The sequence below is a fragment of the Manis javanica genome, chromosome 5 (assembly GCF_040802235.1).
Source record: "Manis javanica isolate MJ-LG chromosome 5, MJ_LKY, whole genome shotgun sequence".
Classification (NCBI taxonomy): Eukaryota; Metazoa; Chordata; class Mammalia; order Pholidota; family Manidae; genus Manis; species Manis javanica.
Genome location: NC_133160.1, coordinates 508,672 through 535,812, shown reverse-complemented (window position 1 = coordinate 535,812; position 27,141 = coordinate 508,672). Strand labels below are relative to the sequence as shown.

Genomic DNA, 27,141 nt, shown 5'->3' with positions numbered 1-27,141 from the left:
ACACTGTCACATCACTGACTTCAGACCCTATCCTGACAACAAGACCCCCAAGAGGCCGAGGCCGTGAGTGTATCACCAGGCACTCACCATGGAGTCGCTGCGCCCCACCCTCTGCTCTGCTTCACCCATCTCCAGACAGGAAGCAGGACTGAGGCCCACCAGCTCACGCAGCAGTCATCATCCCTTCCCACCGTGGCCCAGAGCCCCCACCCTGGGGGGATGGACCATGTGCTGGGCGTGCAGGCCATGCATGGGTAAAAGCATTCAAGCACCAGACGGACGAGTGGACTGATGTGAGAGGATGAGAACGGGTTCAGGTTGACACTGCAGCCAGCTCCTTAAGAAACTACCCCTATCAAGCTTTGGTTTTGTGTTGAAAGTACAAGCCACTAAAAATACACTTTCTTCTTCCAATCGCATAGCTGTGAAGCCAGGTTTTTTCCATGTATGTCAACCATGCTCATGAATTTTTGTTTTAGAAAAATGTCACTTTTTCATTTTACAATGTTAACATATAATGGGTGTATCATTTTTAAATAAATTACTGTTTTTAAAATTTCTGAGTTTAATTCTTAATGTGGTAAGCATAGATCTGCATTACCACATAAACAAAAATGTTTGGGATTCTTCCATAAACTTTTAAGACTAAGAGGTCCCTGAAACCAACAAGTTGGAGAAAGTTTTCTCAAAGGTCCTGGTACATCCATAAAATAGGTGATTATGCAACCATTAAAGTGACATTTATGAAGACATAGGAAAAGTGCTAACAGGTTACTGGGTACGTTTCTCAGAGGCCTGAACTTGGTTCACCGATGCCGAGGATGGGGTGAATCCTCCAGAGGGAAGGAGTTTTGGTAGATCAAGATTTTTGTTTCTATAGTTTGCAGTGATGCTGTGAATGTGTATTACGCTTATAACCAGGAAAAAACGTTAATGTAGTCAAATAATGCCTACCCTGTTTTCCTCTTAATAGACATTGTGAAGATTAAAAATCTTTTAAAGTGCCTTTAAAAAAATCATAAACTACATTTCATAAAGTTTTATTAACTAGCATGCAAGTTCTTTTTTTTAAATTGAAGTATCATTGATTATCATTGATATACAATCTTACACTGGTTGATTCAAGTATACAACACAGTGGTTCAACAGTTACGTTACTAAATCCTCACCCCTTCTAGGGCAGCTACTATCTATCTGTCAGCACAGGAAGATGTTACAGAACCATTGGCTGTATTCTCCATGCGGTACCACCATCCTGGTGACCAACTTGTGATTGAGAATCTTTGTGCCCTTTTATCTCCATCCCCCTCCCAGCCCACCCCAGTCCCTCCCCAGTGGTAACCACCAGTATTTCTCAGCATCTATGAGTCTACTGCATTTTTCATTTTGTTTTGTTTTTATATTCCACAACTAAGTGAAATAGTATGGTATTTGTCATTCTCCGCCTGGCTTATTTCATTTAGCATTACAGCCTGTAGATCCATCTGTGTTGTTGCAAATGGCAGGATTTTTTATTTTATGGCTGAAAAGCTAGCATGAAAGTTCTCACAGGGCGGGGGCTGGTTGTTCAAATTCATCATGCTCTGGCGTGAAACACCCTTACGTAGTAAGACTCGCTAAACTAGTATTGAATAAATGTATGAATGTTTCAGTTACAAATTATATATCTACAACTATTGTTTTTGGTTGAATTTTGTCCCTAAAAGATGTGCTGGAGTCCAACTCCCAGTACCTCAGAATATGGCCTTATTTGGAAATAGAGCCATTGCAGATGTAATTAGTTAAAATGAGGTCATATTGGGTTAGGGTGGGCCCATGGGGACAGACACCCACAGAGGGGAGACAGCCGTGCGACTTAGGAGGCAGAGATTAGAGACCCGTGTGGGGTGCCTACAAGCCAAGGGCCACCAGGAATCACTGGTGCCCAGCAGAACACGGGCTCCAGCTCCCAGCCACGCGAGGGCTCCTGCTCCCGCTGTGTGGAGGGGCCCGTCACGGCGCCAGCCCCCGGAACACTTCTGCCCACCACATCCCGGGGCGGCACCGCACAAGGCACCCAGGCTCTGATGGAGCGACTACCCTCAGGCAGAGAGTAGACAGACAAGGTCAGCGGCAGCCACGGAGTCCCCATGGAGTCTGGGATGCCCGAGGCTGGGAGTGTGCCCGAGGACACACACCTCCGCAGAACCACAGGGCACTGCTTGGTCTCCCCAGGCTCCGTGGGCCCCTCACCGTCCAGAAGTGTTGCAGCCCAAAGCCCATTCTCGAGTGGCTCAGTAAGGGAGGGAACTCCCAGCAGCTGAGGCCCTTAGAAGAGAAAAGGACGCTTCCTTCCCTACAGGTTTGAGAGGGAGTGTGGCCTGCCACTCCTAGAGCTGACTTCTGCCTCCAGAACCAAGAGAGGGTGAGTTCCTGTTAAAGCCACCAGCTTGTGCCCATCACAGCAGTCCTAGAAAGCTACTTAACTCCCGAAGAGCAAAGGCACTTCAGCAAAAGGAGAAACCACCGCGGTTTGTGCTCTTTCCCGCCCTCCATTCTCATAGCCGCACCCGAGGCAGGGGAGGGCTGGAGGGACAGGCCCCTGTCCATGCCACTGTCCCACCTGCCTGCTGGACACCCAATTTGGGGTGGGGCCCACAGCAGCTCCCAGGTGCTGAGTGAACACCAGCTGTGTCCAGAGCACAGGGTCACTCAGAGCAGAGCATCTGAGGTGGTTTTAAAATGTGTCTATTCTTCCCGTCCCTTTTAACCACGTGGAGCCACCCCTCTCTCAGGTGCAGGCTCTTCTGGGTGACTCACTTCTGGCAAGTGGAACGTGTGGCTTCCATGTGCACAGCTGTCTCCTTTCTCTCTGGGGCGGTCTCCCTGGGGACAGTCACCATGTGGTGAGGACGCCCTTTCGACCTTGTGGGTAGTCCGTGCAGCGAGGGCCAAGGCCTCCTGCCAATGGCCACGTGGCAAACCACCCTGGAAGGGTACCTCCCAGACCCCCAGCTCTGGGATGAGTGAGCGTCAGCCCCACAAGAGAGTCAGGGCCGGAACCGCCCAGCTCCTGAATCCCTGATGTCAGAAGCTGTGAGATAGCAGTGCGCTTGAAGCCAATGCCTGGGGTGACCAGCGGCACAGCAGTAGCTAGCTAACACGGCTCTGTCTGGCATCCCAGGAAGCATCCCAGCTTTGCTTTCCTTTGCTAAAGAAAATCATGGTCAGTCTGTGAAGGATTCCCCAACGTTGTCCCACTTCAGAATATCCACATGGCTACTGCACAAATGCCCTTTACCCCTCCGCACCTTAGCAGAGAGCCTCCCAGAGTTCAGGGGCCCTGGCCTGTGACCAGCCTGGTCCTTCTGGAATGCCAGTGTCCCTGTGTGCAGTGGGCATGTGCTCGTGTGCCCAGAGTTCAGCCTTATAGAAACATCCCCACACATCCCCCTCACCCCCCACTATGACCCCCACTCCTGGCAATGGTTTCTGAGGTCGCCGTCTCTGGCAGCCGTGTCCTGGCCTCTGACTTTCCCTTCACTCCTTGCCCAGGGGAGAGCTCCTGGAGCCTAGGAAGTAGCTAGGACTGCCCGGGAGAGGGCAGTGCATACGGGACAGGTGAGTGTGTCTCTGGGTCCTGCGGGGCAAGCACCTCTCGGGTGGACCTGGGGCCCACGTGCAGGCCTGAGCAGGGGCAGTGTGGACACCCAGCAAACATGCCTCCTCCCTAGCAGAGGGGGCCCTGCTGGTAGCTGTTTGGGTCTCATGGGACAAGCATGTCCACTAACTTGAGTCACGGTGTCTGCTGTTCTTGTGTTGCCACTCCAGGTCCCAATTTTGGGGCCAGATCTGGGTCTGTGAACAATCAGCTGCCCAGTGGGGGCCCACCAGAGGGCACATCCCTGGGAGCCTAGGATACACCCCACATACGAGCAAGACCTACAACCTAGGTGCTGCAGTGAGAGGCCCAGCCTCAGACCCCCAGGCCAGCTCAGCAGGAAGGGCCAGCCCCACCCACAGCCTGCCTTCTCCCTCCTGTCCCACTGTCCCCCGAGGCTCCAGAGGACAAAGAGGGCTTGTGTGTCATTTATGTGCTCACTTCCTAGAATCGCCATTGTCACTAGAACCATTTGTGATCATGGTGATAAAAACAAGCTTGATAAGCAGTGTCAACCCAGAGTAAGGCCCAGTAAGGACTCAGGCTCGGCAGGGCCGTCAGTGCACTGGACCCTACAGACGCGGGACACACGCTGGGACAGTTCAACCATGCCTCCGATGCAGGTTTTGTTCTTTAATCGTTCCTCTGATTTAATTTTAAGTTCACTTTCACTAGGTGGGTGAGATGGGCGCACGTCACACGGGGCTCTGCTGAGGGGGCTGCCATGGTTAACAGTTCCCCTTCTGCTTCCCTCCCTGAGCCCCACAAAAGCTGCATGTGGGCACCACTGGCTCTGATCCTGGCTTGTCGTCCCTTGGAAGCTGTCTTGGTGGGGACGGGGAGGGGGCCATGGGTCCTCACATCCTCCAAGCCCACTGCAAGAGACCAGCATCCACCCATGCTCCCTGGCTTGACCCCGGGAGACCACCGCAGCGACCCCATCAGTCTCTGTAGGGTGGAAGCCAGGGGCACTGGGGGCTGCAACCACCTGGTTTCTGAGCTGCTGGCTCTAGGTCCTGTCCCCTCACACTTTCCACCAAGAGGATGTCAGCAAGGATCCTGTCCCCAGTACCCACCATGAATGGGGTTGCCATGGAGAAGGGGAGGACGCTGCAAGGGCACAAAGACTGGACTTTGGGTGGCTCCCTGTCCACACAGGTGGAAGTCCTCAAAAGCCAGCGCTGGAAGATCTGGAGATCCTCTGGGCTGAAGGAGGGGAAGAAACCCACTCCAGGAGGGGCTTGGCATGAAGGCCTAGAGGCAGGCCTCCAACCTGCAGGCTGGCCGTTAGGGCCACTGGCCAGGAATGCCAAGAACGGGCCAGGCAGGGCGGTGTTTTGGGGTCCTGTCCCTTGAGCCCCACATCCAAGTCTATAGGCAGCTGGCCCCCTACCCCTTGCTGTCTGCTTGGGGTTCCCTAAGGGGCACTGTGGCTGCCACTCCCAACTGGCACGCCTGTCCAGAGGCGAGCCTGACCATCCTGCAGCCAGGAGCATCACGGAGCATCCGTCTACCAGATCAAGGGGCCCAGGAAGAGGCCAGGGCTCCAGAGGGCTCTAAGGACAGGGTCCTCCAAGGGTATCTGAAGGTGCGGCAGGGAAGGACAGCAGGAGGGGAACTTTTCCCACCTAGGTGCTGGGCAAAAGGCTTTTGAGAGGAGGGCACTTCTGGAAGGAGAGCAAGGAGGTGTCCGTGCTGCCTGTGACCCTTGGACCACAGCAGCTTGCCCACAGATCCCTGGTGAAGAATGCCCACTCCCCTGAACTCAGGTCACATCCCACCCCACCACTCCAGCCACAGGCAGTGACCACAGGTCCTAGGTCAGCCCGGGGTGCCCACCACAGGCCAGGTGGTCTCAGATGACCCCTGTGCACCCACATAAAGGTGCCGCAGCCCCTACCCAGCAGTTCCAAGTGCCCCACTGCACACAGCTCCCAGGGCCGGCCTCTGTGACAGCCCCAGTGACAGGAGGGGGAAAGGGCTCTGCCCCATCTCACTTTCTGCATCCTCTGTCCCTTCCTCTATACCAAGCCCCTCTCCCACGGAGGGCATGGCGGTGGTGCCGCCTTTGACAGGGAGGTGGCGCAGATGACACACCCTCAGTGACAACGCGCTCACAAGATGACCCGGTGTAAGCCCATGTTCCTGCCACTACCACCACCACTGATTCGCCGATGCAGTCACCCCATCCACGAAGAGGACAGCGGAGGGGATCCAGCCGCTGCCTGGCCTGGTGCCTTAACTGAGGGACTGTGTGCCGTGCCCTGCGGCTCCTCCAGGGACAGGCTGTGGTCAGTGACTGGCCATGAGGACTGGGTGGTCAGAGCTCAGAAGGAGAAGCATAAAGCTGGGAGGGCAGGGGGAGAGGGAGGGAGCAGGGGCAGAAGTCGCGTCTAGACACAGTTGAACAAAACAAAAACAAAACCCTAATGTGTTGATGTCTGGTCGCAGGATCCTGGTGCCTCGGTGTCCAAAGTCCTTTAGCCGGAAATCTCCTCCCGCTGCTCCTTATTCCTGCGTACCTCGGCCGCATGCAGCTCCTGCAAGGACAGGTGGGTGGGTGGGCTGTGGGCTCCTGGGGTGTCTGGGAGTGAGGCAGCCCTGCCCTTCCTGCCACTCCAGGGCCCAGGGGGCCCTGGCCTTCCCCAACTCCCATGTTTGGGGGCCCTGGGAGCCTTTCATCCCTTAAGTGGCTCCGTCCCAAGTGCAACCGCTGAGGACACTTTAGCACCCAGGACTGGGGCATTACAGATTACAGGGAAAGACGCACGTCACCCTAGGTGTGGCCTGAAGGCAGAGGCCGGCCCTCGGTGCAACGGGGGATGCACCCAAAGCAGAGCGCTGTGACTCTGGGCAGCTCCTTGGGTGTGCAGGCCCCAGGTCTCACCGCTGGATGGACAGGAGGCCACCCCCAGGCCTCACCCAACCCTGGGCTGGCCCCAAGCAGGACAGGAAGTCACGGGGTGGGGGGTGGGGGGGGCAGCCCAAAGGGAGGGGTCCCAACTCCGGCCCCTCTTGTAGCTCATACCCCACGCGCGTCCTTCAGAGCGACTCAAAGTGATGACCGTCCACTCATGGCCGCGGTTACTGGCCTTGCCCCGCCAAGACCACACGGTGGGCCTCGAACGGGGCACTACCGGGGGCGTCCGGGAAACGCTGGGCGGGCCCCTGCGCCTCCGCCTCCGCCGCCGGCCGCCCAGGTCCCCCGGCCCCCGCCCCCGGTCCGTCCCAGGGCCCCGCTCCGCCCGCGGGGCGCACCTTCTCGCGCAGCCGCTCGCGCAGCGCCGCCAGGTGCGCCTCGCGGATCTCCTTGCTGAGCTCCATCTTGTGGTTGAGCTTCTCCTCCGCCAGGCGGCTGAAGTTGCTGCTCTCCTGCAGCGCCTTGTGCAGCACCCCGCGCTCGTGCTCGCGGCGCCCGGCCAGCTGTCTCCGCACCTGCGCCTCCTGCGTCTGCGCGGGCGCGGCGCGTGAGCCCAGCCCGCCCGGGAGCCCGCCCACGCTGCCCGCCGCCGGCGCGGGTGCCCTCGCCCCCCGTGCCCCGGGCGTGCCCGGGGCCCCCTCCGCCCGGCTGCTGCCGCCACGCCCGGGTGAGCGCGGGCAACGTTGCGGGAGACACGGAATTCTAGCCCCGCGGGCTGTCACTGAGCCTTCCCCGCCTCTTCCACGAACGTCTGCCCTCTGAGCACAAATCAGGTGCTTGATAGACATCAGGTAGGCGCTCCCCAAGGCGCTAGGGGCGGTGGAGGCGTCCCCAGGGCTGCTGGCGCCACACTGTCCGCCTGCCGGAGGAGGGGAGCCCAGACCCAGGGGAAGTCAGCCTGCCCTTGGAAGGCTGCTGGGCTCCACACACGTGAAGGGCACTACTAATTAGCCCTGCGCAAAGCCTGCATCCCCATGTCTCACCAGGACCAGCTGTAAGGGGGACAGCGCCCCTGCCCCTGCCCAATGTACTCGGGCATCAGGACCACGCTCCTGAGAGCAAGTCTTTCTCTGTTTCAGTGGGGGAAGGAGCCTAAGGCCCAGGCTCAGTCCTCCTGGGGCCCCAGAGCTTCCAGGAGGTCTGGGCTTGCAGCCCCCAGCACATGGGAGGCTCTTCGTTCTCACTCCCCTGCCCAGGAGAAGGATGCCAGGATGCCAGCCCAGCCTCGTGTCCTAGGGTCTCTTCTGGGGCCACCACCTGGCTCTCTCCTGGCCACGGCTGAGGGCCTCTTACACACGCAGCGTCTGCTACTGGGGATCCTTCCTCCACCCTGTCCCATCCAATCTCTCAGGAGGAGGTCCAAGGAACCGGAGACCCTCTCTGCCCCAGGTTGACAATCAAGTAGGGGCGTGGCGCATCCTGAGCCCTGGGACCCTGGCTGTGGCCATGGAGGCCTCCTGGCCACCTTCATCAGGACCTGGGTGTAGGAGCAGGCTCCTTACCTTCCTCCGTTCCTCGGCTGCCTCCATCCGCTTCTGCAGCTCCTCCAGGGAGGTGTCCTTCCTCTTGGGCGGGGAGGAGAGCATGGGGCTCTCCGGGGACAGATCAGAAGGGGACTTGAGGATGACCTCAAAGCTCTGGCCAGAGGCCCTCTTGTCCAGCTGCTTCACTTCCATGTCTGCAGGACAAGACCAGATGGGGCTCTAGGACAGCCAGCTGGCGAGGGTCAAAGGAGCATGTTCCCAGTGCACACCCTAAAGGGCTTCAGGAGGAGGTGCGGCTGCTCACGAGGGACTCCCAACCCTGAGCCCCCAGACCCTCTGTCCAGAAGCCAGCCAAGCCAGAGAGGTGTGGAGAGGCCATGGGAGGGAGAGCAAGGTAAGGTGCTGCAGGCACTGGCTGGGCAGGAGCCCAGGGCACACTCACCGCCATACTGGTAGATGGTGTTGGGGTGTGGCTGTGAGTAGAAGCAGGAGCAGATGAGCGACAGCACCGACAGCTCCTTCATCTTCTCCTTGTAAGCTGTGGGTCAGGGCCAGCATGAGCCGGTACCGCGGCTCCCTCCCCAGCTGCCCACCACCTGCCCTGTCCTCAGCCCTTCCTCCTTTCCCTTCCTCCAGCCGGTCTCTCTGCCAGCCTGCTGATCTCACTCTTGTGCTCCCACATCTCTGACTCTCTGTCTCTTCTCTCCCCTCTTGCCTCCCAGACACGGGCCCCCTGGGATGCCCCTGTAAGGGGCACTCTGCTGTGGGTCCTGCCCGTTAGTCCCATCCCTGTGCCTCCCTCCCCTGCTTCTCTTTCTCGTGGCACCTGGGTGCACCTCCCTCTCCCACATGCTGTGTCTTTGTCTTCTGTGCCTTCTGCATCCCATTTTGTCCTTCTGTCTTTCTGGCGCTCTACCTGTCACTCTCTCTCTTCATATCTCTCCGTGTCTCTGTGATTATTTGTCACTGTGCGTCTTCCTGACTCCCACCGCCTTCTGCCCCTCTAGGTATTTCTCCCTGTCCTCCCCCTTCCCTTTCAAAGACAACTGCCCACTTGGGTAGATGAGGTTAACCACTATCACTCATGACTGGACCAGCAGACAAGGGGCTTCTTCAGACAGCACTTTCGTGGGCTGTACATTGGGGTGAAGCCCTCAGACTGCCCCCTGTTCCCACCTCCCACCCCCATTTACCCTGACAGTAGGGCAGCCGACCCTAGGATGAAAACAGACTCTCACCAGACATACTCACTGCCCATGTAGGACCAAAGGGGAGGGAGCTGTCCGTTCAGCACCTCCACCCACCTGCTTGCTTCTGAGTACCCACGGCCCAGTGTTCCTACTGCCCAACCAGAAAAGGAAGCCCCGCTGCTGAGGCCCTGAGCCCTGTCGGGGGAAGGGAGATGCCCACACTTGGCGTGGAAATAACTGAGCTATTTATGGCCTATTCACAACAAGCCAGGCCCCAAAATAGACACGTGGTCCAATCCTGCAAACCCAGTACTGTCACACACCCTCAACCAAGGTAACACGAGGCCCAGGTGGCTGGGGTGACTGGCCCAAAGCTCTTTGAGCACAAGCCCAAGCAGTCCTGTTCTTACCACCACTCCAGCAGGTTTCTAAAACGCGGTGGCTCACTCTGCTCCTGACTCCCTGGCTGCAGAAGCTAATCTAGGTCTCCAGAGAGACACTCCAGGGAGAGGGAATTCCCTCTTCCAGCTTCCATGAAGAAAATAATGTGCACAGTTACCTGGCATTCTTTTTGGACAAGTGTTTAGATGAACAAAAACTTCCTGATCAAATTTCACACAAGATAGTGTGATAATGTTTTTAAATTGAGTTAACATGAACTTGGAGAGTGTTGGTGTAGAAACAGGACCCAGGAAATAAGTTATCAGGCCCTTGTCTGAGGGAATAGCTCATGGCGAGCAGGGTCCTCCCACAACCAGTGCAGAGAATGACGTTATTGGACCTAAATATCCCCATGCCCTAGACACTTCTGCAGAAAGCCCAAGAGGCTGTAAAGGGGGCACAGAGGATTCCTGGGCAAGCAGCAGGGACATGCTTCGGGGGGCTTGGAGGGGAAGGAGAGCAAAGGCTCATGTCTTGATACTGGATTCAAGAGGCTGGAGAAAGTTGGAGGGGGTGCTAAGGGGGGGTGGGCCTCAAAGAGGATTTTGGCCTGAGGTCAATTTCATTTTTTCACAATCAGAAGATATTCATGTATTGCTTGTGTTATGAAAAGTTAATTTTAAAAAGGAAGCAGAGGGTGCATCAAAGTACATGTGCTGGAGAGTCAGATGGTGTAAGGCCAGTCAGAGCCAGCTCTCCATGAGCAGCAGACCAAGAGACACCTGGACACTTGAGAGGCTGGGGTTGTCACCAGCCCTGTGCTCAGAGGGAAGGTGGGGAGTGGAACAAGAGGGGGTCTAGGTCAAGGGGCACACTTCGGTCCCGGGAGAGGCCAGGAAGGAGAGGACTTGGTCTAACCTGCCAGTGACCACCACCCTGGCGACAGACACTGCCGCCCCCACCGTCCTGACCTTTCAGATAGTCCTTCCACAGCAGAGGTCAAGACCCCAGAGTGGGTTTACCTTCCAGACCAGGAACCTGGGGCCTCACAGCTGCTTAAGCCCCTCTCTGCCAGAGCCTGAAATGTTCCCAGGAAAAGGACCTGCAGATTCATTGCAGAGGAGGAACCAGTTTATAGACAAATGTCGGGGCTCCCTTCCAGGCAACTGGCACTTCGGCACTGGGGGGGCTGGCAGCAATTCAGGGGGAAAGATGGGGAGCTTGGGCAGGTGTGAGCACTGCCTGTGCAAGAGACTGGGAGAAAGCTGAGGGCCTAGAGATGGATGCCAGGGCTCTCTGGGGTCATGGTTCTGCCCAGGGCACAGTGTCCAGTTGGGAAGTGAGGGACTGTGTCCTGCAACTGTGAACAGCGATGTGGCTCTGCACGTGATGATTCCTCATCATGGAGATTGCCCAGGTTGGTTTCTCCTAAGGCTGACGGCCCATGAGGAGCTTTCTTCACGGACAACCCACCCTCAAGAAGTCAAGTGAGAGGGGGGCACCCTTCAGGAGGGGCTTTGGGAACGGGGCCTGTTGTGTGGTCTGGCCGCAGAGTGGAGGGGACTAGATGGCAGGTGGGGAACTGACACATTCAGAGAGAGTGGGTCCGGGAAGCCTGCATGCGGGGTTGGGCCTGGCTGCACACAGGGCGGCAGGTTATGCCTGTGTTTTCAGAGCTGAAGGGGCTTAAAGATCACATTTCATTGCAGAGGGAAGAGGTTGAGGCCCAGATCCACTCAGGCCACTAGGCTCGAGCCAGAAAGCCCCTCCAGGGCCTCAACGGCCTCCTGTGCCCTTTTCCTTCTCACCAGGACCCTGCTCTTCCTTCCTCATCCATCACTGACTTCAAGGACTCGCAGACCTCTGTCACAAGCTGGGTTACTTTCATTTCCCTCTTCTTCTTTATATTAAATGTTAAATATACAAAAATGCATATTGGCCTCTTGGATGACTGGGTCCTAGGTGAGCAGGAGTTAGAAGGCAGCACCAGCTGACAGCAGCACAGAACAGCAATAATGGTGCCCACTGGGTGGCCAGTCACACACACCTATTTCCCCAAGTGACTCTCAAGACCAAGCAGCCACGCAGTCACCCTAGTCACCTCATTTCTACAGAGGAGAAAAGAGAGACTCAGAGTGAACAAGCAGCCCACCCAAAGTCACATAGCATGCTCAGATGGGAGCAGGTCAAGAGCCCGGGCCTCTGACTGCAACTTTCCTATTGGGAGCCTCAGGGAAGAGGGAGGGTCTGTCCAGACCTGGAAGGGCAGGGGTCCACAGATGTTCACTTGCCCCTGGAAGGGGCCTAGAGGCTGCTGCTAACTGCTCCCCAACAGACAGAGCTCGTTGCGATCTGACTGCCCCCCTCTCTCACTAGTCAGAGTCACATCCGACAGTGTAGGGAGCCCAGTGTGGCAGGTATTGCCAGCAGAATTCACCTTATGTGGACAGGAAGCTCAGGGAAACATGGCTCCAGCAGTCCCACTGACGGGCACAGACTGGCCACTCAAGTCTTGCCACAATGCAGGCCAAGCACCTTCCTGAAATAACTTGTTCCACTCTCAGAACGAGGCTAGGGGTGCTGATGTCACTGTCATCCCCATTCAGATGGGGAAACTGAGGCCCTGACTGGTTAGGTAGTATGTGCAAGGCCTCACAGCTTCATGGAGTTGCACAAGGAGCCAAATATGGGCAAGACTCTACCAAAATGTGTAAGGAGGTGAGCTCCTGGCAAGGACAAGAGATGGCTGTCTCCCCAAGGAGGCCCTGAGAACACAGCCGTCATCGGCGCTCAAGGGAAAGGCAGTGGGCAGGCTTTTCAGTCTGCGCAGGAGGAGGGAGCTAAGGCCGATCCTGCCGCAGCTCTGAGACCAGAGCAGACAGCAAGTCTTCCCCTGGTCACCAAGGCCAAAGGCAGCCCGCCAGCGGGTGCACCGAAGCGAGCAGCTGCTCCAATCAGAGATACCTTTTTTTTTTTTCATTGGGGCGAAAGCTTTATTGGAACATGTTCCAAAGAGATGCAGGGGGAGAGGAAATGGAGACAACTCTTTGACAAATGTTGCTGAAAAGGGGGTGGTGATGACATTTTTGTTTGTTTGTTTGTTTGGAGAGGGCATCTCTCATATTTATTGATCAAATGGTTGTTAACAGCAATAAAATTCTGTATAGGGGACTCAATGCTCAATGCACAATCATTTATCCACCCCAAGCCTAATTCTCGTCAGTCTCCAATCTTCTGAAGCATAACAAACAAGTTCTTACATGGTGAACCGTACAAGGGCCGTCATCACAGAAACTTTTGGTTTTGATCACGCATTATGAACTATAAACAATCAGGTCAAATATGAATATTCATTTGATTTTTATACTTGATTTATATGTGAATCCCACAATTCTCCCTTATTATTATTATTATTAATTTATTTTTTTAAATAAAATGTTGAAGTGGTAGGTAGATGCAAGATAAAGGCAGAAAACATAGTTTAGTGCTGTAAGAGAGCAAATGTAGATGATCAGGTGTGTGCCTGTAGACTAAGTGTTGATCCAAGCTAGACAAGGGCAATAAAACATCCACGGATGCGGAAGATTTCTCTCAAAACAGGGAGGGGGTGAGGTTCTGAGCCTCACCTCTGTTGATCCCCAATTTCTCACCTGATGGCCCCCCTGCGACTGTGCCTGTCTTAGGTTGTTCCTCCCTTGAGGAATCTTACCCGTCTCTGGCTAACCAGTCATCTTCCGGGGCCATACAGGGAAATGTAAAGTTGGTAAGTGAGAGAGAAGCAATATTGTTTGAAAAGGTTAGCTTTTTATTTCTTTGCAGATTAATGCCCTGTGGCTTCTATGCCCAGCATTTGTCTTGAGGTATCTTTACCACTTGGAAGAGTTATGATACTCGGTAAATTTGATATGAGGCACGAATTCTATTTAAGGATTGTAATTAGGAAGGAAGTAGAAAAGCTATAGAAGTAGCAGATGGAAGAAAACATGGGAAGATTGATTATTTCTTTGACATATCTTCTTATCTTCTTGTAGAGTAACGTAAGCATGTATAGGTTTTAAACAGCTAATTAAATTGCACACACACATTAACATAATAGGAATACAGTTACATAACCAAAGCAGATCTATAATTACCAGCCGTCTCCAGTGAAACCAAGAAAACCAGTTAGGCACCTTAGGCATTTGTGAAAATTTATCTGTAATATGATGGATATTGTCCAATTGAACTTGAACAGTCTGAGAGAAATCAGACAAATTAAAACAACCCATTCCTGGGAACTGTTCACATCCCTTATGTTCTTTTAACAGTAGATAGTCTGTAGTTGTGAGATTTTGGAGCGCTACAACTTGCAGTTCTCCTAATTCCTGGTTGAGTTCCAACAGTATAGATCCAGTCAAATTTGTTGTTTTACTGTATGCACAGGCCAGCTTAGATACAGAGATACCTTTTAACAGAGGAGCTGAAGCTGTGGTTCACTCAGACTAGTTTTGGCCATAGTTACTGGTGGGCTCACATAACCACTCCTGGGCTAGGCCACCCTCCGAACTTTGTGGTTGGAAAAAGCAGAAGATAGGCCCAGGCATGTGTGCGTGGAGCTGCACCCCATCGAGCGCAGGGCTCAAGGGCCAGGAAGGCTTTGTTTGCAGCACGATGTTGGCCAGGAGGCAGGCTCTGGATGGCACTGCAGCACATTTTTGAGGTGGTGGTCCAGCTTAACAAAACTAACCTTCTGACACCAGAAAAATCCTGGGACTAAGCAAGGGTTAGCTGTGTCCCCGTCTAGCAAAGAGAAGGCCGGTGTCACTGCCTCTGAGGTGTGGAGGTCCAGGCCCGGGCCTGTGGCATCAACATGTGCCTTTGGTCGCGTCCCTTCGCTACCCAACATCCGCGCCTGACTCGGGCCAGGAAGGAGGGAGGGGTCCCTGTCCTCCACAGCCGTACATCCGCTGCTTGGGATACACAGGGCAGCGGGGGAGGGAGGGGCAGACCCCATCCTGGGAAGGCTTGGAAACCGCAGCAGACCCCCACTCCAAACCCTGCTGCGCAAAGGGCGATGGCTTTTTTGACCTGAGCCGGAGGCACTGGGTGGCACGAGGTGGTCCCTGAGCCTCCGAAGGAGGGGGGATGGGTAAGCTCCGCCTGCTCCGGGCTCTGGTCTCCCTCCCCCGTCCGCCAGCAGCGTCCTCCCTCTTCCCAGTGCCCAGGACGCCCCACTGGAGCTGGGAGAGCCCGGGTCCTGCCGGCAAAGGGTCCCACCTTCTTCCCTCCCTCCTCCTCCAAGGCACGGTCGGACTGGGGACCTGTCTACCCCCGGGGAGGCGCCACCAAGGTGCTGGGCTGGCGCCCGGGTCCTCTGAGCCACCCCGCTGCAGTCTCGCTGGAAAGAGCAATGCGCCCCCGGGGTCCGACCCCTACCCAGCGGCCCACGCCCGCCAAACGGCGCCGCGATCCCCGCGCTCGAGGCACCAGGTCGCCCCACCCCGGCAGCCCTGAACGCCGGCTCCTGCGGGTTCGGCCCGCTCGCTCCCGCGCCTTTGCAGTGCGCCGGTTCCGAGATGGGAAAGGGGTCCGCGACCTGCCCCCGAGTTAGGCGACGCCGGTCTATGCCCTCTGCCCAGCCCCGCGGCCGCCCCAAGAAGCCCGCGGCCCGGGCGCCTACCGGACACGGTGCTGGCCATGGTGCTGGCGGCGGCGGAGCTGCGGAGGCCGGAGCTGCGCGGGCGGCGGCTGGAGCTGCGGGCGGCGGCTGCTGCAGTGCCGGGGAGGGGAGGGGGGAGGGCGGGAGGCGGGCGCGGCGCGGAGCGCGGAGAGAGAGGCGGGGGGAGCGGGAAGGGGGGGAGAGGGGGAGGGCGGCCGGGGCTGCGGCTGTCTGAAAGGGCTGGAGGGAGGGTGGAGACCAACCTGGGACGCAGAGTGGAGTGCGGCAGGGTGCCCATCCTTCTTCCGCGCACCCCAGGGGCCCCGTGCTCCTCCAACCTGTCTTTGTGCAGGCTTTGGGGGGGTTGCTGGAGACAAACCCCACTCCCCAGGGTGGCCTGGGCAGGAGGGAACAGGCGGCAGCGTCAGGGTGGTATTAGAGAGCTCATCCCTGGGGCACCTGGAAGCTGGGCAGCCTGTGTGTGCCCCGGGAGGGCAGCGTTTGAGGATATGGGAGTGGGGGCCAGTCTGAAAGGCCTCTTAGGGGCAGTCCAGGGATGAGCAGGTTTTGAGTCAGAGAAGAGGATAAATGGAAGTGCTAAATGCCCAAAACAAGGGTTTTGAAGTGAAATAATCATGGGTTACAACTCAGCTCTGACTTCTGCTCACCGTTAACTGAGGGCAGGTTTCTGACCTCTCTGTACCTCTGGTTCTCAGGTGGAAGGTGAGACAATGAGCCAGTCCCCAGATGATGGAGGAGAGATGCGTGCACTTGGTGGGTGAGTGGGCATCCTGGCTCCCCACCTCCTCTGGGCTCAGGGTTCTGGTTGATACCCCTGCAGGGAGACCCTGGCAGAGACCATCTCCTCACTTGGAGGACAACAAGTCAGACAGCTGGGACTTGATTCCTGTTTTAGGAATGGAGCTACCAAAGCCAAGATAAATGATCACTCTACAAGCAATTAAGTCCTAGTGCCAGGAGTAAAACTGTGGGAAACCTGGGGAACCAGTAGAAATATGGCAGACTCAGAAGGTGGAAACACAGAGACACACCTGAGGATCAGAGTTGCCTGGAGCAGGCCCAGCAGGTATGATGTGAGCACACCTCGATGTACACACACAGTAAGCACCAGACTGGTCAGTACCTGTCCTAGTCCACATGGTGCCTGGCCCACTGAGGGAGTCCCACACAGCCTGCCAGAACAGATTCTCAGCTCACATTTGCCAAGTGCTGGAGACCCCTGTGCCTGCTGTGTGGGGCTTGCAGTGACGAACTGCGGTTTCCCCTTGCTCTCGTCTCAGGGTTAGGTTCAGCACAGTGGCATTTATATGTTAGGATTTGTAGGAGAGTGGGCAGGCCCATCACCCTGAATATGTGGCCAGGAAGCTCATCTATCAGTTCAGAGTCTGGGGTCCTCAGCTACAGTTCCGACCCAAGGAGGGCATGCCTCTGTGTCCTGGCCTTTCCCCCTTGGGCTTCCTGGGGGATGAAATCCCTCAGATGGGGGCATGTGGATGTGAAGAGCAGGACTCATGGCTCTGAAGCTTGCCCACTGCTGGCTTTGGCAATCTGCTAACCACCTTTGTTCCTCACCTGTAAAGTACGGGTAGTAAAGGAACTTATCTCAGAGGTCATTAGGGGACAAGCATGTCGATGCCTGCATGCATACCACTGAAACCTGTGCCTGGTGAGCATGGAGCAAGTGTGTTCCCAGGTCTCCTATTCCCCAGGTTCCCTGCTGAGAGTCTAGGGCAGACATTGTACAGTCCCCTCCATGGAACAGGCATGTAGGGGTGGATGCCAGCGTATGCCATGTGCTTCCCCCCAGCATGATTTCACACATGTCAGCATGGATGCACATGTGATATGTGTGCATCAGCAGGAAAAACCTGGATATTAAATACAGCCCATGAAAAGCCCTGAAATCAGTGACGCCAGCAGACTGTGAGCTGTCACTGCAGTGTCACTTTCTTCCTGATGCCTTTTGGGGGCATGCTGGCGTGGCCTGGACAAACACCTGTGGCCCCACAAAGCTGTCCGGACTCCTGGAGCCCATCCGTGGACTGGTGCTGGTGCTGGTGCTGGGGGTCCGTAGGGTGAGGGGGCGCCCTGATCATTGGGGACACTGGTGTCCGGAAGAGCGGCTGCACCCAGGGTACGGGAAGAACGGGCTACTGAGGCCCTCAGGAGCTGGGTTATGGGCGAGGGGCAGCCATCTGCGGAGTTTAAGAGTGATCGGCGGACTTGAGCCTTAAGAGGGCCCGTGGGTGCTGAGCGGGGGGTGGGAACCTCCGGGAACCAGTCTGGTGCGGTTGCTCGGACAACCGAGGTGGCGCGGCCCAGGGAGGGGTCGAGGAATGGAGGCCCCAGGATGACTTGGAAGGAGGAGAAAGGCGGGACCCCAGGTTTATGCCCGCGCGCGATGGAGGTACCGGTCCCCGGCTGGGGGTGGAGCGGCCCGGGACCGGGGGCGCGGACAGAGCCCGGACCGCCCGGCGGCGGAACGGTTTCCGCCGGGAGCGGCGCGCGGGGGACCGGAATTGGGAGCGGAAGTGCAGCGCGGTCGACGGTGCCCTGCGCCCTTAGCCCGCCAAGTCCGAACCGGTTGGCTGCGGAGGACGCGGTGGCGGTGCCTCGGCCGACCTGGGGTGAATTCCTGGGGGCTTCCGGTCGTGGGGGGCCACGGGAGGGCCCCGCGGGGACAAGTGGGGCGCGGGGCGCAGAGGCCCTGGGACTGGGTCTCTACCAGAGGGGTGGCCCCCGAGGCTCCGGCTCTCAGCGGGCCCCGCGCCGCCCTCCGCCGCGCTGCCTTCGGAGGCCCGTAGTTTTCCTGCGCTCGTGGGCTCCGGGCGGCGCACCGTGCGGCCGCTCCATGGCCGCCCTGCGGGGAGGGCCGTCACCCCGTGGTTACGAGCGTGCTAGTCCCAGCGTCCCGGAGAAACTGAGGTCTAGAGAATGGGGTCACTTGCCGGGGACCCCCGTGTTCCCTCCCGGGGCAGAGCCGGCACACGTGCTCTCTCCCTGCCCCTGTTTGGGTGGCCCACCTGCAAAGGGTGGGCGTGGCGTCGCGCCCGCCCGGGGAGCCGAGGGTAGGGCGGGGCCGAAGGTGGGGGCAGCCGAGCCCGGGATGGGTGCTGCTGGGGCCTAGCCTCTCACACTCTGGTGGAAGTGAGTGAATTGTTGTAGGCAGAGCATGGCGACCCGGACCACCTCTCCTTACCTCTGTTAGCCCGCTGGCCGCTCCCCCAGCAGGATGGAGTTGTGGGGCAGGACAGCAAGGCAGGGCTAATGCGTAGTTTCTTCACCTCCCCAGCTCCTTGTCACAGGCTTGCCTTGGGACCTTGTCCACGGGATGGGCTGCTCCAGATAACTGGTGAAGGGGCCTGGCCCTCCAGAAAGGCAGGCCACAGTCTTGTTGCCCTACAACTCTGTGTTGTAGGGGCTCCGGTGGACAGCAGTGTCATGTCCCAGCAACATGGGCTGGCGTCACTTACCTGGAGTAGCTGAGACCCTAAGATGTTCAGAGCAGGTTTTGTGCCACAGACTCCCACACTCTACATTTCAGCAAACCCCTGTGTCCTCCCGAGAACAGGCCAAGATGCCCAAGATAACCCTGAACGGTGTGACAGTGGACTTCCCTTTCCAGCCGTACAGATGCCAAGAGGACTACATGGCCAAAGTCCTGGAGTGTCTGCAGAAGGTAAAGCTGCTGACCAAGGGGTCTGTACCTGGGCTGGGCCAACATGTGGGGCTTCAGCCCAGGACTGATGTACTTCACCTTGCGACTCACTATGATCAGGTCCTCCTGGTTGAAAGATACCTTTTTGACATGGGACTTAGTCACAAATAGGGTACTGTTCTAGGTGGAGTAAGAGAGATGATAAACAAATGGGGAAAAAATGTAAATGGTGCTAAGGGCTACAAGACCTGAGCTGATAGGCTTGGGAGCACCTTGGGAGCCTCTCTGAGGAGGTGACATTTAAGCCGAGGCCATGTGACAAGGAGCAGCCTTCTACGATTTGAAGATCTGTAGAAGTGTTTCCTCATAGAGGGACAGCCATGTCCAGGCTCATTTTGGAGCCTAGGCTTGTGTAGGAGGGTGTAGGGGGCACAGGTTGCTCTCCGCTGGGGCCCCGGTATAAGAGAGCATGCTCTCGTACCCTCCTCAAGCCCCTGGCCCAGTGGCTAACTCTGCATCTGGGCTCATGGCTGCTGTTGGGGGCACAGGGTCCTGTGGCGAGGAGCCCGGGCCCATCCTGGGAGCAGAGGTGGGGTGGGTGCAGCTTTGCCTTTGTTCATTTCCAGGTTTCCCACTCGGGCCACCCCACCCCCCACCCCCGAGAGGCTGGTAGACCATCAGTGCCGCTCAGAGTGTGCAAACACCTGGATCCAGAATTGCAGGATAATCTCCTGTTTTGAAACTTGGCGCCTAATTAGTCATCTTGCTGTTTATATTAAGTTGAAAACTACTATTGCATTTTCTGTAATGCTCTGCAAATTGTGTTTGTGTAATGTCCTGCTGAATTAATCCATACCTTTTGGTTTGAGCTTGGACGTGTGTCCTGTGGAATTACCCACAATCTCTTAGGCCTTTGCCACCTCCTAGGTGGGCTCTGCCTAAGCAGAGCTGTCCCACTGGCTGCCTGGGTGGTCTCAGGTGGGCTGTGTGCTTCCAGAGCCTCACCCTGTGTCCCCATGGCTCTGTTCTTGACTCCATTCAGAAAGTGAACGGCGTCCTGGAGAGCCCCACGGGCACGGGGAAGACCCTCTGCCTCCTCTGCACCACACTGGCCTGGCGGGAGCACCTTCGTGATGCCATCTCTGCCCAAAAGATCGCTGAGAGGGCACAAGGGGCACTGTTCCCTGGTGGCGCCTCGTCCTCCTGGGGGAATGCTGCTTCAGATGGGGATGGCACAGGTGAGGCTCCCGTCAGCCCCTGTGCAGGCAGACGGGTCTTGAAGCTGAGCAGGGAGCATTGCAGCTGCCAGGCCGTCTCTTACCTTGCTGGCTGTAAGCCTGGGGCCAAAGCCTGCTGCCACAGTAGGGCACTGGAGGTACCCTTTCAACCCGTTGCTGGCGATGAGGATCAGGCACCTGCAGCTGAGCTGTCCCCGTGGCTGAGTTAGCAGAGCGTCCCAGACACTGTCTCATGGGGTCGTGACCTGTTCTGCTTCCTTGTTCCTGGGCAGCTTGCTACATGGACATCCCAAAGATTATTTATGCCTCCAGGACCCACTCACAGCTCACGCAAGTCATCAGCGAGCTTCGGAACACCTCCTACCGGTGGGTCAGGTCGCGCCCAACCCCGCCTCAGGGTTATGGGGGGGTGGCCTCGGCATGGTTACTGGTGGTGGTGTGCCGGGACCCTCCCTGAGGGCATGCTGTGCTCAGGTGCACCCGGCTGTGATGAGGGCTGGGCTGTCTCTGATGCCCACTGTCTGAGAAAACAGCATTGAGTTTCTGTGCTGGCCTTGGGTTCGCACCAAGCCCTGTGCAGGTGCTATAGTGCCAGCTGTGGGTGTGGTCAGTGCAGCTGGACACATGAAGGGAGGAGACTGCCCTGGTTGGAGCCAGCAGGGCTGCAGGAGTCCGGGTGCCCTTCCCGTCTCCTGTGTGAGGGGGCACAGAGCCAGTGGGGCCGAGGTGGAAGCTTGCAAGTCCCTCCTCGATGCTGTTTGCCCTGCCTGTCTCTTTGCTCACCCGGGCCACGGTTCAGAGTGGTCAGTGACACAGCAGAGGTAGTCCCTCCCAACCCAGGGCACAGTGTGGCCATGGTCACCCCCTTTGGCTGCCTGCTTGCCCAGGTTCCAGGTGCTCCCGAGGGTCCCCACTCGGACAGTGTCCCCTCATGAGGCAGTGCCCCCTCATGCTGCCGCACAGCACTGCGAGCTGCCCTCTGAACCTTGGGCCCTGTGCCTCTCCCGCCAGCCCCAGGGTGTGTGTGCTGGGTTCCCGGGAGCAGCTGTGCATCAACCCTGAGGTGAAGAAGCAGGAGAGTAACCACATGCAGGTGGGCTCCCGGGGCGCCTCCCGCACTGTAGCTCTGCTGGCTGGGTGCCGCCTGGGCTACAGTGGGTAAAGAGCTGGGGCGGGGGCTGCGCTGGGGCAGCATGGCCAGTGGCACGCGCACCGGCTTGCCTGGGCTCCACCCTTTCTCGGCTGTCGAGCCGGCTGGGACCTTATCTTTTCTCTCCCAGATCCACTTGTGCCGAAAAAAGGTGGCGAGTCGCTCCTGTCATTTCTACAATAACACAGAAGGTAAGAGAGGGCTTGTGGGAGCTGCTCCCGCCTGTCAGCCAGCATACAGCGGGGTGGCAGGGGGGGCGTGTGCAGCCCCTTTGGGCTGAGCTGGGTGGTCTACCACTCGCTGCTGTGCCCCTTGGGCTCCGGCGCAGCCTATCGGTGGGGCGGGGTGAGAGGCAAGCACTGTCTCCTGACAGGGTCCTCGGAAGAGCTGCCATGGGCTGACAGGTGTCACAGGAAGGCTGCTGGCACCTGGTCACTTGGATCCCTGGGGTTCCCACTGCCTGTGGGGGGCTCCCTGGGTCTAAGCTGTGTGCAAACAGTGTGATTCATGCTGAGCACCTGCTTCCTTCTGGGAATTTGGGTGCCTGCAGGCAGGGGTGCCTAAGGGACCGGCCCACTAAATACCCTGGTGTTGGGTCTGGTGAGCTTCTGGACAGACTGCATTTCACCTGTTACCACAGCTTTGTGGGCGTCAGCCCAGGGAGGGGGTCAGCCCGGGGAGGGGGTCTGGTTGGGGGCATCAGCCTGGGTTCTAAGCTTGGCCCTGGCCTCCTGACTCTGCCCCCTGATCCTCCCAAGGTAGCTGCTGCAGAGTGTGGATTTGGTCTGTTGCTATGGTGCTGCCTAGGGGCTTGCTGTTCTCTCCTGTCCCTGAGGGCATTTTGGGTTGTGTCCCTGCTGAGGGCCTGCCTGATCTGGCTTCTGCATTTAAGGCTGGGCCTGGCACCTGCCTCATGGGGTGTGGACTCGGTGTATTTCCATGTGCGGCTGTCCTGAATCCCTGTAGCGCATGTTAGAAGAGACCCTTGGTTTGTCTACCAGGGCCTGGGCCTGTGTTTCTGTGTCAGAGCAGCTCCCTGGCGATTCTTGGGGTTCCAGATGGGGGGCCTGTGTCCTTTCTTGAGTCCCTTTCTGCCCCAGGACATGCAACCAGCAAGGAGTGACAGCTCTATGGTGGGCTTCCTTCTGAGAAAGGGCCTGGCGGCTGTCTGGCTGCATCAGGTCTGCGCCCCCTGTACTGGTACTGGCAGGCACGACCCAGGATTCCTGCAGGGGGTTGCTCCCGGGGGCACAGGCGCAGTGGGGAAGTGGAGGAAGGACCTGTGGCCAGGCTGAAGGCGAGTCATAGGACAGATGCCTGGAAGGCAGAGCCTTGAGGATGGCAGCCAAAGGGTCCCCTGCCCTGGTTCCTGTCTCCTACCGATAATCAGGCCCCAGCCGGCAGCCACCTTCTGGGGTGCAGAGCAGGGCTCCCTCAGCTCACTTCAGTCACAGGCCCTCCCAGGGGGCCCTGAGACCCGCAGGACAAGGATTCTCTGGGGAGTCCCCAGGCAGCTGGGTGACCGAGCCCTTCCCTGGGGAGGGTCTCCGTGTGGCCACACCCACTGCCAGCTGCACTGGAGCTCGCCCAGGTGTGCCCTGGGGCCCAGGGGTGCTCAGTGGACCCACGGGCATGTGTTTCCTCCTGCTTGTGTCCCCAGAGAAGAGCCTGGAACAGGAGCTGGGTACCCCCATCCTGGACATCGAGGATCTGGTCAAGAGTGGGAACAGGCACAAGTGAGCCGCCCCCTGGGGCCCCAGCTGGCCACTTCCCTCCAGGGCCAGGTTCTGCCATCTGTGGGGGTCATCTGTGTCTCCCTTTTCCCTTTTTAAGTCATGAAACACAGTTGTTCAGTGTGAGAAAACAAAGCAACTGGGGTATGTAAAGTGGGGACGGACCCCCTACCCCAGCCCTCAGCCCACCCTGGTGGCCAGTCTGATCTTCGGCTGCCAGTGGGACCCTGCCTGCCCCTCCAGTGTGCAGTGAGCTCTGCCGCTGCCAGCTGGTGGGTGTGGCCTTGACCCTGGAGCTTCAGGGCTTCAGGTTGTCACAAGGAAGGGCTGAGTGTTTTGTTTCTGATTTCCTCAGTAGTCTACTCAGGAATGGGGTTGGAGTTGTTTTTGTAGGTTTTTAAGTGGGCGATGTGCTCAAGTGGTTGAAATTGGTGGTGTGGACGACAGGGCAAAGAGCCCGCCCCCTGCCCCACCCAAGCCCCCATGCGGCATGCGGGTGGCTTCCTGCCATGTGCCCGTCAAGGTGCAGTGTCTAGTCAGGCTTGGGGCCTCCCCCCGTGCTCACAGGCCCCTGTCTGCTCCAGGCTGTGCCCCTACTACCTCTCTCGGAACCTGAAGCAGCAGGCCGACATTATCTTTATGCCGTACAACTACTTGCTGGATGCCAAGGTGAGGTCTCAGCCCATGCCACTGATGATTTCTGGTGCCAAGGGGTGTCCCTGGGCTCATGCAGGGCCATAAGAGCCTGTGCCAGTTAGGGGCCTGGGATCAGCCCTTCGCTCGTCGCAGCAGATCAGGGCTCAGGCAGGAGCCCCCGGCTGCAGCTCCCCTGCCCTCGCGCTGTGCCTCAGCTTCCGGGGGGGGCACCGTCCTGCCCTCATGCTCCTCCCTCATGATGCCCACAGACTTGCAACTTTGTGTGCCTTCATGTTCTAACGGGGTGTCACACCACGTGTGCAACTCGTACTTCATGTGATGGTCGTGCAGCGGGCACGTGCCGGGGCACAGTGTAGACTGCAAAGAAGTGAGCACCGGGGCCAGGGGCAGTGGGTGTGGGGTGAGGAGGCAGTGCTGGTCAGCAGGCCTCTGCAGGGCAGTGGGCATGCAGGGGAAAGCAGGCTGCAGCGCACGCAGTGGGCGCCCCAGCGCTTGGGGGCTGCTGACGGGTTTACGTGATTCTTGAAGGGCAGGGCTTTCAGCCAGGCCACCCAGGGCCCGGGCCCCAGGTGGGACAGTCGTGGGGCAGGCTGATGCTAAAACTTACTGGGATGGGCAAGAGGCCTAAGAGAGCAAGGCAGCCTTGACCAAGAAGGGCAGAGTTGGAGGCTCACTCTTCCTGACTTGGAGACTTGGGCTGAGCGCAGGACAAGGACAGGTGGTGCAGGCCGGTGTCACAGAGCAGAGTGTCCAAGGCTGACCTGCACTCGGTCTTTGATGGACTTGCCTAGGCATTCACTGGGGAAACAAAAGGTTTGTTTTTTTTTCTCAAAAAAGTGGTGCTGGAATACCAGATATCTATTTGGAAGAATGGATCTTGGCCATTACTTCACATGTGTAAAAGCTAGAATCCTAAACCTTCTAAGAGAAAACATGGGGGCAGTCAGGACCTTTTACTTCAGACTCACAAGGCACTAGCCCTAAAGAAAAATAAATAAATCGGCCTTAACTGTTTAAAGCTTTGGCTGTTTGATAGTATCAGGAAAATTAAGAAAATTGAAAGGCCGGTCAAGGAAAGGGGTGAAGTACTCCTGGTATTTGTCCTCAGAAGCCCTGTGCCTGGAGTGTGGCAGAGCTCTTATCTCTCAGTAACTCCCTGCCAACTGCTGGGAAGTTCTGAGCAGACACTTCACTGGAAAGGTGGGCAGGCATCCCGGTCAGTCAGGAAAAGAATGTCCAGCATTGCTAGTTGTGAGGAGATGCAGGATCAAACCATGGATGGCACTGCATTCCCACTAAGGGCTCAGGCTAAATAGAGCAGCCCATGTGGGGTGAGGGCGTGCAGTGCTGGCAGGCTCAGCTCTTGCTGTGGGCGCAAGGCACGCAGCCCTCGGAGTGCCTGCGGAGGCAGCCCATCCCAGAGCTTTGGCGGCAGGTCCCAGGGCTGTACTCCCACAGGTAGAGTGCCCTGAACAGTGCTACGAGCAGCGAGAAGGGGTGGCCTGCCACGGCCGGCAGCAAGACACGTGGTCTCAGAACACGTTGACCCAAAGGAGCACGGGCTGCCCGGCTCCGTTTCCAGCACAGCCTAGAAAAGGCAGACCTGACCTCAGCTCACAGAAAGCAGCCTGGGGTCATGCTGCGGGGGCATGTTGCCTCCAGCTCTGGGCGGTGACACTCAGAGTAGTGCTCACTTCTGTCCAAACCCACCTACACACATAAAACAGGCCCTTGAGTCTGTGAAACCAAACTCCCAGAGAAGTGGGGGAGAGCTAAGCAGACACCCCCCACACCTTGGTGCCTGCCGGTGCACCGGGCAGCCGGTGCCAGTGGGCCCTCCTCGTCTGTTCTGTGGCTGTGGAGCTGCCCTGCTGTGAGTCACGATGTCAGCCTGGTGGTGGGTGGGCAGTGGCAGGCAGCTGTGAGCGCAGGGGCCTTCTGCAAGTCTGTGGTCAGGTGGTGGCACCCACCCTCTGGGCTGCCCCACTGGCTCCAGCGCCCCTCTTTTCCCCCTGCTCAAGAGTCGCCGGGCACACAGCATCGACCTGAAGGGGACTGTTGTGATCTTTGATGAAGCTCACAATGTGGTGAGTGTTCAGGTGGCCTTCCCGAAGCCCCCTCCCTCCTGCCCACCTCCCTGCGTCCTGGCTGTCAGGGCCTGGTAAACCTGGGTCGGTGGCGCCATGTGGGCCTTTTTCCACCCAGGACCCCCAGGGCCCTCCCGCTTTTAGCTCATTCCCTCTGTCCTCTGTCCCCAGTGGCCACTCAGCCTGATGCTCAGCTGCTGGTGACCATGCCCAGGCAGGGCCTAAGGGCCACGTCCCGGCACCTCCCTCCCTCCGCGCCCTGTCTGCTCCTGGGTGTAAGGCCTTGCCTTGCCCTGGCTAGCCCTGACCGGCCCTGAGGGGGGCCCTTGGGGCCGCCTTGCTGCACTCAGCGCCTGGCTTCCTGGGGCAGTTGTGCTCTGCTTCAGCCCCCACTTGGTTCCAGGCAATTGTCCGTGAGGGACTGTGGGCCCAGTGGGCCAGATCGGACTTTTGAGAGAAACCAGAAATCTGGATCTTAGTGGGGAATTTTCCAGTTGTACAACGTTGGCAGCTCAGGTGAAACCATTCAAAACACTGGTGTGGGCCCCACAGACAGATGTGGACCATTTGTGGTCCTGCCTGCCCCACCTGACCCGTGTGCTTGGCTTAGGAGAAGATGTGCGAGGAGGCGGCGTCGTTTGACCTGACCCCCCACGACGTGGCATCCGGATTGGCTGTCATAGACCAGGTTTTGGAGGAGCAGACCAGGCTGGCGCAGCAGGGTGAGCTCCGCTTGGACTGCAGCATGGACCCCACCAATGCAGGTGAGCCTCCAGGTGGGGAACCAAAGAGGGAAACCAAGACCCTACAGGCCAGAATCTGCCCAGGGTCCCTCTTCAAGTCGGCATCTGGGGGCAGTGTCAGCTCTTTAGGAGGCTCCTTGGGGCCTTACAGCCCAGGCGGGTGGGTACTGCCCGACCATTCTAGCATTTTTCTCAAGACCTTATCATCCCTTCTCGGCGGGTGCAGCCTTTCCCCCTCCTGTATAAAAGTGAAAACCAAGTGCCTTGGCCTGAAATGGTCATTTTTAATGACCTGTGAGCACTGCATGTATAGGCACCTCTTCCTGCGGATCCCTTCCTGCTGCTTTCCCTCCACGGTGGCCAGCAGGTTGGACACGGGCTGGTGAACACGGGGTCGTCAGATGCTCTCCTGCCTTCGTTAGTGGGGCGTTTCCTCTGTTCAGCTGCGGCAGGTGTTCAAGTCTCCAGATGTTACCTTGAACATGGGGTGCGGGTGTGAACCCTGGCTTCCTCCCCTTTGTGATCACATGCGTGAGCAGGCACCGGAGGCCTGGCCGGCTCCGGGCCCTTCTCGGCAAGGGCACTCTACCCTTGTGATGGG

General features: G+C 57.8%; 2 protein-coding genes and 1 long non-coding RNA gene across 3 annotated transcripts in view; 2 read left to right on the top strand and 1 right to left on the bottom strand.

Annotated features, from left to right (window-relative positions):
* Positions 1-4,236: 4,236 nt before the first annotated feature.
* STMN3 (stathmin 3) lies at positions 4,237-15,387 on the bottom strand. The gene is made up of 5 exons (XM_073236345.1): positions 15,275-15,387; positions 8,487-8,582; positions 8,063-8,238; positions 6,899-7,090; positions 4,237-6,180 (listed from the first exon to the last, which is right to left on the bottom strand). The coding sequence occupies exons 1-5, from the start codon at positions 15,291-15,293 to the stop codon at positions 6,121-6,123; spliced, it is 543 nt and encodes a 180-aa protein (XP_073092446.1). The 5' UTR covers positions 15,294-15,387; the 3' UTR covers positions 4,237-6,120.
* On the top strand, positions 7,099-15,259 carry LOC118970260 (uncharacterized). The gene is made up of 4 exons (XR_005058088.2): positions 7,099-7,351; positions 8,245-8,438; positions 10,934-11,102; positions 11,325-15,259. It is a non-coding gene; the product is annotated as an uncharacterized lncRNA (long non-coding RNA).
* Positions 15,388-17,509: 2,122 nt separating the features above from the next.
* Positions 17,510-27,141, top strand: part of RTEL1 (regulator of telomere elongation helicase 1) — a 29,684-nt gene continuing 20,052 nt past the window's right edge. Inside the window, 10 exon segments of the mRNA XM_073236336.1 lie at positions 17,510-17,901; positions 18,846-18,953; positions 19,975-20,170; positions 20,443-20,536; positions 21,182-21,263; positions 21,451-21,511; positions 22,981-23,056; positions 23,638-23,722; positions 25,732-25,797; positions 26,408-26,561. Coding sequence (XP_073092437.1) covers positions 18,852-18,953; positions 19,975-20,170; positions 20,443-20,536; positions 21,182-21,263; positions 21,451-21,511; positions 22,981-23,056; positions 23,638-23,722; positions 25,732-25,797; positions 26,408-26,561 — 916 coding nt within the window. The 5' untranslated portion in view covers positions 17,510-17,901; positions 18,846-18,851.

Bases quoted from the DNA above. Each gene is read 5' to 3' on its own strand.
- STMN3 (XM_073236345.1), bottom strand. The intron at 8,239-8,486 runs GTGAGTGTGCCC...CTTGTCCTGCAG, and splicing joins CACCATCTACCAGTATGGCG to ACATGGAAGTGAAGCAGCTG. The intron at 6,181-6,898 runs GTGCGCCCCGCG...CTGTCCTTGCAG, and splicing joins GCGAGCGGCTGCGCGAGAAG to GAGCTGCATGCGGCCGAGGT.